At 41.8% G+C, this 9835-nt stretch overlaps 1 protein-coding gene across 1 annotated transcript in view; it reads left to right on the plus strand.

Annotated features, from left to right (window-relative positions):
• The window catches only part of mfsd4aa (major facilitator superfamily domain containing 4Aa), a 32155-nt gene that overhangs the window by 8061 nt on the left and 14259 nt on the right, over nt 1-9835 (plus strand). Inside the window, exon 4 of the mRNA XM_017714801.1 lies at nt 3961-4132. Within this exon, the coding sequence (XP_017570290.1) occupies nt 3961-4132 (172 nt within the window). The remainder of the gene's footprint in view (nt 1-3960; nt 4133-9835) is intronic.

The following is a 9835-nucleotide window of genomic DNA, read 5'->3' on the forward strand; positions in this document are numbered from 1 at the left end:
ACTGACCTGGTAAACACCAAAACCGTCCCCTTCCGATAAACAGTACTTCAAGCTTTTGACTTTGAGAGAAAAGAGAAAAGAGAAAATCAAGCTGCACTCCTGCTTCATACCTTCTACTGTGAGAAGACATTTCCACGCTATGGGTTTTAAGGATGTGTAGCTGATGATTAGAAGAAAATTTGCCAATCAAACAAAGACATTGCTGGACTGACCACCCCAGAGCAAAGACCTCAGCATCACTGAATGTGTTTGGGATTACTTGGATTGTAAGAAGCAGAAAATGTAACCAACTTCTAAGACTGAACTTCGGAGGTGTGGAAAATAACCTGGCGGATTTCTTTGAGAAACTGAAAGCGAGTCTCCTGAAAAGATCTGTAATAAAGGCAAAGGGAGGACACACTAAATACTGAGAAACATTATTTATAGTTCTGTGTAATGTTTGGTTAAATAAATGATGCTGAAAAAGTGTCATTTTATGGGAACGTCTCATTTTTGTGCCCCTAGCATTCACAGCTATTTTACACTGGAAAAACGTAGGCTTCAAATTTATTAGTATTTTTAAATGAAACAATGTTATTTTAACAATTCCACCTTCTTGAGCCTCAATTCAGCAATGTTGGTTTTTAAATCAATCATATAGAATTTCAAGCGGCACAGAAGAGCTCACCCCCACAGTCATGCGTGAAGGCTGAGGCCGTATTTTCAGGGTTAAAAAAATAAATTCTTCAGTTTTAGCTGCAATAATCTATACATAACTATGAAATATGATAATGACATTTAAGAAAACAAATGCCAAATAAATGTTTTATATAATGAAAGTTCCCCAGGAGTCGTGTCACTGGTGTTACTGCGTAACAAAAAACTCTGACGTCACTCGACCCCCTTTGACCTGTTTTCTGAGGATCTATGAAGAAAAGCTCATGGTGAGTCCACTGTGTCTCTCAGTTCTCAGAGATCTTCTCATTCAGCTCATGATCTCATATGGAGCTTCTAGCTGACGTCACTGGTGCGACCGACTTTATTCTGAGGCAGTTGTGAAAAAATAGAAACACAAATGGATTAAATTCCATATTTTAGTGGACGTTCCATGACTGATGACATGTGGTTTGATCTTCTGTAGCAGCCGTTTTGTAAAATGCAAAAATGTCTCTGGTGTGACGTTTTTTATGTGTAACACCAATGACGATGAGTGACACCAGTGACTCCTATGGATAGATAAAGTGGACTTTCCGTAGAACGACCCATCACTTGTATTTAATAGCCATTTGGACTGGAAATTAAACGCATGGTCTCTGATTTTTGCACAGTACTGTAAATCACTTTGAAATTAGTGTGAATGTGAATTCCTACGATGTTGGACACCGTATACAAGTATCTCTGGCTCTGTGTGGAATGAGCTCTCTGAAAGAGCAGTTATCATATCACCCAGCCTCCACTCTACCTGTCCTAAGATAGCTCCTTTTGTAATGGGTATTTGAATATTACAACAGCGTAATGGTTGTATCCCTGACAACAGCCTTACTTCTGGCCTTTTGCATACTCCTCATGACCAAGCTTTTGCAGTGGAGTTGTCCGTGCCTGAAGTAGTTTATTAGTGAAATCTAATCAACTGGTGCTGTAAACCCTTCTGAGTAAGAATACTCACTGAGAATGCACTCATTTTCAGCCCAGTGCAGAGCTGGTTGGTGAAGATCTAACAGAATGACTCCATTGTCTTCCTCCAGGTTGGGATTTTGTCATAAGGAGTAGGTTTTAGGTTTAATGCTACCTTCTGAGAGCTAGTTGGAACCAGTCCTACATCAGAGTGCTTTCCTGAGGTCAGCTGGTGATTCATCTTAAGGATACACTCAAGACTTCCAAGTGCTGACTTAAGAGATATCTTAAGGCTTTGTCTCTGAAGTATTTACTTTGAAAGCTGTTGATCTAGAAACCTTAGACTCTTTGCACTGGACACTTTCCCAGGCCCAGATTAAGGCTTATCCTTGATTAAACAGAATTTCTATTGGTGAATCACCATGGAAACTTCAGTTTAGTCCAAGGCTAGGCTTAATCATTTCCAGTACCGGCCATGTGAGTTGTTTTAACGATACATGTCCTGTGTTAATACAGAATGAAATTCATTTCTGCCTTGTTTTGATGTGCTCCTAGGCCCTGCACTGTGTTGTAGGTCTTGGGGCTTGAGGGTTTTTGGTTTGAAAAGGGAAATCTGGTCACGCTGCTTTGGGTATTTTTCCCCTGTTCTGTCACTCATTCACCAGTATGCCCTCAAACTAAGTTAAGATTGACTTTAATCAAAATGCTAAGTTAGGATATTGCCTGCTTTGTTTGTCTTCTGAATAATGGGCTGATAGAGGTAACACAGCTTTGTGTGTAGGTGCCTGTAGAACAGCATTCACCCTGAGTCCTGTGGCCCTCATGCACAGAGTTTCCCTTATTGTTGCAGCCACAATTCAACTCACGAAGCATTGCTCGTTAAGCAGTGAGCTGAATCGGCTGTCCTGGAGCAAAGAAAACGACTAAATCGTGCAGTACGAAGGGGGCCGGGACTGGGAATGGATACCGTAGGCACTTTCTGACTGAGCTACTACCTCAGTCCTAGTCTTCATTGTCATCTGCTGTACTCTGCCTTCTGTACTAGTCAACTGAGACCCATATACACTTACCGTCAAAATAGTTGCACCCAGAAGGAAGTGTCGGATTTCAGTGCTATTTGGAAGGAAGATAAGGGTTCCCATGAACAATAAATGACAAAAAATTTAGACTGATAGGGGCAGTATTTATTGAGATACGGAACTTCTTACGGAAGTAGTGTCTCTGTTTGGCTTCTGTCTGCCGTGTTTGCTAACCCAACACTCCAAACGTCTCGGCATGGAGTTGTGGAGGTTCCTAATGGTGTCCTGTGATAATCCATCCCATGCAGCTTCAATATTCTCACGCAGTTTCTTCAGATTTTGTGGTAGGGGTGTAGTGTTGATGGCATCCCACACAGTTTCAGTCGGCGATTGGTCTGGCGATGTGGCTGGCCATGGTATAGTATCCATGTCTTCTAGGCAAGCTCTTGAGAAAGCAGCACTATGTGGATGAGCACTGTCCTTTTGGAGTAGCGCACCAGAGTGTGCGTCCAGAAAAGGCAGGGCCACTAGTTGCTGGACCTCATGCACCCCACACCATGACCCCAGGCCTTCTGGACACGTGACGATAAACTGTTCATCTTGGCGCTGACGGTCATCGCCACCAAGACAAAAGCAGGACTCGGCGCTGAAGATGATCTGCTGCCATTCTTTGTAGTGCTGGGCGATTAAAAGGCTTCCGATAATTATCGCGATATAACTTTCTTTGATAGAAATATAAAAAATGTTAGATATAATACACCATTCTCACAGTTCTAGCGACAGCTCTGGTGGCATTTCCTACTGCAAGGAAAGCGACACTACTCTTCTGTCACCATGAGAGGACGCTCTTCTGAGTTTGTCAACATGGTAAAGACACTGCTGTGTCGGATCCACTTGGACCAACACAACACCCACACTAACACACCACCACCACGTCAGTGTTACTGCAGAGCTGAGAATGATCCACCACCCAAATAATATCTGCTCTGTGAGGGTCCATGGGGGTCCTGACCACTGAAGAACAGGGTAACAGAGTATCAGAGAAACAGATGGACTACAGTCTGTAACTGTAGAACTACAAAGTGCAGCTATACAGTAAGTAGAGCTGATAAGATGGACAATGAGCGTAGAAACAAGGTCATAATGTTATGCCTGATTGGTGTATATAGTTTATTATATTGTTTGATGTATTTATGCACGGTCACTAGTCATTCCGACAGCTGTTTAAGTGTTCCAGAATAACTATATTTCATTCCTCACTCAATACATGGCCGATGAGATGGAATGACAAGTTAATTTTGACTTGACTTGAAAGTGTGTACCTGTAAACACTTCTTTCTCTCTCCAGCTGCCTGTGCCCATCGCTGTGTTAGTCCTGATGTATCGGGAGCGGGTGGTGACATGCTGTTCCGAACACAGCCCCCGTCTCCTGGATGGGGACGTGCACATGCGCACAATCAAGATGCCGAGAGGGTCTGAGCAGTTGGACGTGACCTCACAGGAGCATCCTGAATCCACAGGCAAGATCACCACAAAGTCTACTAACACAGCTTGGGCAATAGTGTGTACAACCATGAAGATTGAAGAATTTTCCAAGATTCTTTATTCTTCATTCGTTGTGTTTGTGCGTGAAATCAAGAGGTAGCCTCTCCCAGCGTTTCAATCCTGTGATTTTCCTGTTGTGGCCACCATGTCTGGGACAGAATTTCTGGCTTCACTGCTCCTCATGAACGTAACTAGGTGTGAAAGATGGCTAAAATTACTCTCCTTAGTCTGGAAGAGAAAAAACGTTACCTTGACAAAGCTGATAAAATAGTCTGAGATCCTTATACATTTTCCCCTGAACTCCTGATCCCACTGAAACTGTTGGAAAACTATCAAATCTGTGTTTTCCTGACACATATATTTATCTTGTACTCAGCCCCTCCCCCTATTCTGGAGACTCACAAAGCATTTAAAAGCACAGAAGCCCACCGGCTCTTCACGTCAGGGTGGGTAAAGGATCCCATGGTGTTGCATAAAGAGGAGAAACTCTGATCATAGGAGGGAAACGACGTCAGCTAATCAACACAGATGTGAGCAATGCAGGCCTTTAGAGAACTTTAGCTGATGTTAGTAGCTGAGAGATGAACAGTCATCCCCCTAACGGAGCTGCAGACCGCCGGGATAACTTTACTCTCTGTTTCTTGAGATTTAAATGACGTTTGAATGGAGAAACAAACGTTAAATATCAGACTGAATGTCGTGGCTCGGAAAACGACGTCGTGTCTCGACGGACGTGATTCTGTAAGTTTGCCGGTGCAGTTAGTTCAGAGTTCAGCTCCAGTCCTGAAACCCCTGCACTGAATAACTGTGGTTCCCTGGTTAAAATACCTGATATTATCAGCTGATTAATCCCTTCTGGAGCTGAACGAGGTGTGAACAGCAGAGAAACACTAAACTACACAGAGCAGTGGCTCCAAACCTGGAGTGAAAACACTGAATTCATAAAATGCTGACAGCTCGCTGCCTCAGTATATGATTTAACCTTTTCAACTCCTTGGGACCACCGGTGGTTCCAAAACGCACTTCATCAACGTTCATATTCCATAAGCTCCATTCAGAAGCTGGGCGTCGTGTGAGGCTGTAGCTCTTCTCTCCAGTCTAATAGACGGTGATGTCATTTTAAACCCTTATAATAAAAGAAGCTGAACTTTGTTTTTCTACTGAAAGTCGACCCGTTTTTCCCCAAATCTGGGCTCTAAACTATAAACAGACGGCGTCTCTTCAGTGATCTGCTCTGGAAACATCACTTTTAGAGAACAACACAAAGAGCGGCGGAGATTTTTGGCTTTAGCAGTAAATTGCAAGCATGTAGCGAAGTGTGGAGATCATAAAACACATTTTCTGTAAATTTGAGGGGAAATTTTAAAATAAAATGAATAAAGTAAAAAATTTAGGTAACACTTTATTTGAATGGTCCACTGTAGATTCTTTGTAGATGTTCAGTAGTTCATCTAAATATCCATTAAATTCAAATGAACTTGAAGTTCAGTTTGAAAGAATGTATTAAATCTAACCCTCACCTTAACCTCAAGGTAAAAAACCTACATCGACTCCTAACTCGAACCCTAACCGTGATGATGTTGATAATCAACTGAACATCACCAGAAAGTGTGTTAATGATTAAAGTCTCTGTTGAGCATCTATAGGGGATCATCCAAACCAAAATGTACATTTTATTCAATGCAGTTACTGTATAGTTTGCCTGAGTTGATCATGTAAATTCAGATGGAAAAGCCAAAATATACCCGGGGAATAAGAGGTTAATTGATATGTGCAGTGCTGTGTGCTCATATTGCATTTTAATAATACCTCGAGTGCCTCAGGCTCGTTTTAAAACCAAAACAGTCCTGTTCTATAATTACTGATACAGAGCTGAGCTCAAGAAGAGGCAATAAAACACATGCACATGTCCAAACAGGTTCACAAATTCATCTGCTGCGGGAACGAAAGAAGGCATATGGAGAAGAGACGACGGTTTACTCCGCGTTTGGTCCATATAGACATTGATGGTTTGGATTTGGTCCGTGTTGTGGTCACACTATAGGTGCCACACTTACTTGGTGTGCACCAGGGTTTGAATGTCAGTTGGAGCTGAGCAATATGGCCAAAAATGTTCTGATAAAGAAAATTCATATATTTCACTATCGCTACACATGGCGATAAATGTCAAATTATTATTTCTTTAAAGTTTGAAGGCTGACTTTTGCTCCTGAGTGGTTACTTTTTTTTTAATTTTCACCCAATTCTCTCCCCAATTTAGTCGTTTCCAATTCCAGTCGATAGTTAGGACTCCACCCAATCACACAATGCTGCCAACGCTAGGAGGGTGAAGGCAGCACAGGCTTCCTCCGAGTCCCGTGTAGCCAACCACCGCATATTTTCGACCTGCCGCTCATGCAACATCACGCCAACCACCAGATCTGTTACGTCAGCTAACAGGTGCCTGCACTGACCAGCATCACGTTGAGTGATTGGGGGAGATGGGGGGCCATCCTACCCACCCGGAGAGAGAGAGAGCGAGGCCAGTTGTGCTCTCTTGGCCTCCCGGCCACGGTTGGCTGTAGCTTCACCAGGGATCTCTTGATGACGGATCCAACGCTTAGACTTTTGCGCCACTCTGGAACCCGCTGTTACTTTAAACTATCCTTTATGGTCAGAACACGACAAACACTCACCAAACAGTGGAACATCTCACAGGTCTGTCATGGGACAGTGGGCGAAAGTGTCCGATTAGCTGCTTTCATCAGCTGTAAAAGCACGGCTGCAGTTTTTGTAATAGTCATAATTTAAGAAAGAAAACAGATTATTTTAGCTGTCTGGTGACGAGCACTTGGCTGTCCCGCTACAAATGCTAAACAAATGACCGTTAGTTTAGTTAACGTTAGTACGAACGGCAAACATTAGCTGGTTCGGTTCGTCAGTGATGGATCACAGTCTTCAAAGTTCACACAAAAGATGGTTCTTCAGTAAAAGACAATCATTTTATACAGATCCATGAACACATTTGCATCCAAAAATGCTCTTTTAATATCTAGTCGTGTGAGTTGGCTTTTTTATTAGCACTTACTTTTCCAGCCTTTTGTTGCCTCTGTCCAACTTTTTTGAGATGCATTTCTGACATCAAGTTCTAAATTGGTTGATATTTTTCATGAATTGGTAAAATGTCTCACTTTCACCATCTGACGTGTGAATAATATAGCGAATAATATATCGCTGTTGTTGAAAGAAAACCTCGTATCTCCATTTTTGGCGTTTTTTCAGTTTTTGACATAATTTGAAAATACCTGTTGTTCTTTACATTGTATGTAAATTTCATGGTGAATGGACTAAAAGAGACGGCCCAAAATGACTTGGAAAGAATTCTGGTTCCATTGACTTGCATTAAAATTACAGTAGGTTTTTTAGCTCTCCTGTGAAGTTACCATTTCAGAGATGTGGGTCTATGCGATTTGCAAATCATTGCATTCAGTTTTTATTTACATTAATTTACATTTTACACAGTGTCCCAACTTTTTTGGATTTGGCGTTGTACAATAAATACGAAGGGAGAAGCAGAACAAAGTCTGAATTAGATTATCAGGTGGAATCCAGCGTTTGTGTGTCAGTGGGGCTGTTTTTGAAGCGGCTTGTTTTGCTGGTCAGTGATCTATGGCGAGAGCGACAGCTGAAAAATGTGATGTGCTGGACGTGTGGGCTCAGATGGTTCTGTTTGCTCTTCTGACTGTTTGTGATGGAGTGATTCAGTTTGGTGGGGCGAGGTGGGCGCCAGTGATTTTGGATGGTTTGTTGACTGTGCGTTGGAGTGTATTTCAGGACTGATTGTCTGTAACACTGTACCGGACTGTTACTGATGTGGTGAGAATGCCTCTTGTCATACGTAGAAACAGGGAAGGAGAGGTTTCCTTTCTTGAGTTATTAAAGAAAGTGGACAGAAAGAAAGAAGGAATGAAAGAAGGAATTTTATTGACCCCGGAGGGAAATTGCAGTGTTTCAAACGCAAGATATATAATTACACAAACTATGCTGGAAAATACAAAATAGAGATAAATCTAGACGGTAGTTAAAGTATAAAAGTGTAAAAAACAGCACATATTATAGACATGACTAACTCTGAGTTGCATCAATATTGTAGTGTAAAGTGCACAGGGAAAAGTGTCATTACAGTGATAGTTGTGATATAATGCACAGTGTGTATATAGTAGGTCTTCTATATTATAACAAAAATCATAATCACGATTATTTTGGTCAGTATTGATGTTGCTCTACAATTACAGACTGTAGTCCATCTGTTTCTCTGCATACTTTGTTAGCCCCCGTTTACCCTGTTCTTCAGTGGATCAGACACAGCAGTGCTGCTGGAGTTTTTAAACACCTCAGTGTTGCTGCTGGACTGAGAATAGTCCACCAACCAAAAATATCCAACCGACAGCGTCCTGTGACCACTGATGAAGGACTAGAGGATGACCAACACAAACTGTGCAGCAGATGAGCTCTCGTCTCTGACTTTACATCTACAAGGTGGACCAACAAGGTAGGAGTGTCTAATAGAGTGGACAGTGAGTGGACACAGTGTTTAAAAACTCTAGCAGCACTGCTGTCTGATCCACTCAAACCAGCGCAACACACACTAACACCCCCACCACCACGTCAGTGTTACTGCAGTGCTGAGAATGATCCACTACCCAAATACTACCTGCTCTGTGAGGGTCCATGGGGGTCCTGACCACTGAAGAACAGGGTAACAGAGTATCAGAGAAACAGATGGACTACAGTCTGTAACTGTAGAACTACAGAGTTGAACTATACGGTCAGTGGAGCTGATAAAGTGGACAGTGAGCGTAGAAACAAGGTCATAATGATTGGTGCAATTTGCAATATATAAATATATACGTTTAAATAAATATATAAAAATCATGAATGAAAATAAGATCGGCTGCACTGCCACTCTAAAAAATACTAAGCAAATATAAAAATAACAAAATTAAATTCGTATAAATTTGCATCATAATCGTCGAGCTAAAATCTTGAATGAAAATAAAATCTGATTAATCGCCCAGCCCTGGTATGGCATCTTTGCTGGGCTTTCTTGATAATGTTCCATTTGAGGTTATTGCTGATAATGGAAATGGGCTCGTCCTGAGCCTGAGACTATTTTGTGTTTCGGCCTGAAGGCAGTGAGCGTGTTTACATGCACTCGATAATCCGATCAATATCAGATTTCTGCTGTTATCTGATTATTCAGATGGAAATCCCATTAAGAAATCTGAGGCTGGATTTTAGCTCCGTAATCCGATTCCTCAGTGCTGTAAACTCTCACTCTGATTTCTCTCGGATTTCTCAGTCTGAGCTGTAGCGGGAAAATAAGCGAGACGCAGCAAAACACTAACAGAGCGACGCTGAAACCAAATACATGCTTTACGAAATGAAGCATTTAAATATTCTTCGTCTTTTAAATGATGCACGTTCACATTTTCAGTTAAAGTGGTATTTTTTGTTTTTTAAAGCCGCAGCATGAAATTTTTTTTAAGTTTTACGTTTACGTCACATTTTCCTCTGCGAGCTTATTGACTGGTTCCAAAGCAGAAATCTGATTACTGTCTGACTCATGTTGACCCAGAGTTTGCCCATTGTCTGATTGCTCAAGTGCATGTAAATGTGTTGATGGTTAAGGTTCTTGA

Source organism: Pygocentrus nattereri, chromosome 21 (assembly GCF_015220715.1).
Source record: "Pygocentrus nattereri isolate fPygNat1 chromosome 21, fPygNat1.pri, whole genome shotgun sequence".
Classification (NCBI taxonomy): domain Eukaryota; kingdom Metazoa; phylum Chordata; class Actinopteri; order Characiformes; family Serrasalmidae; genus Pygocentrus; species Pygocentrus nattereri.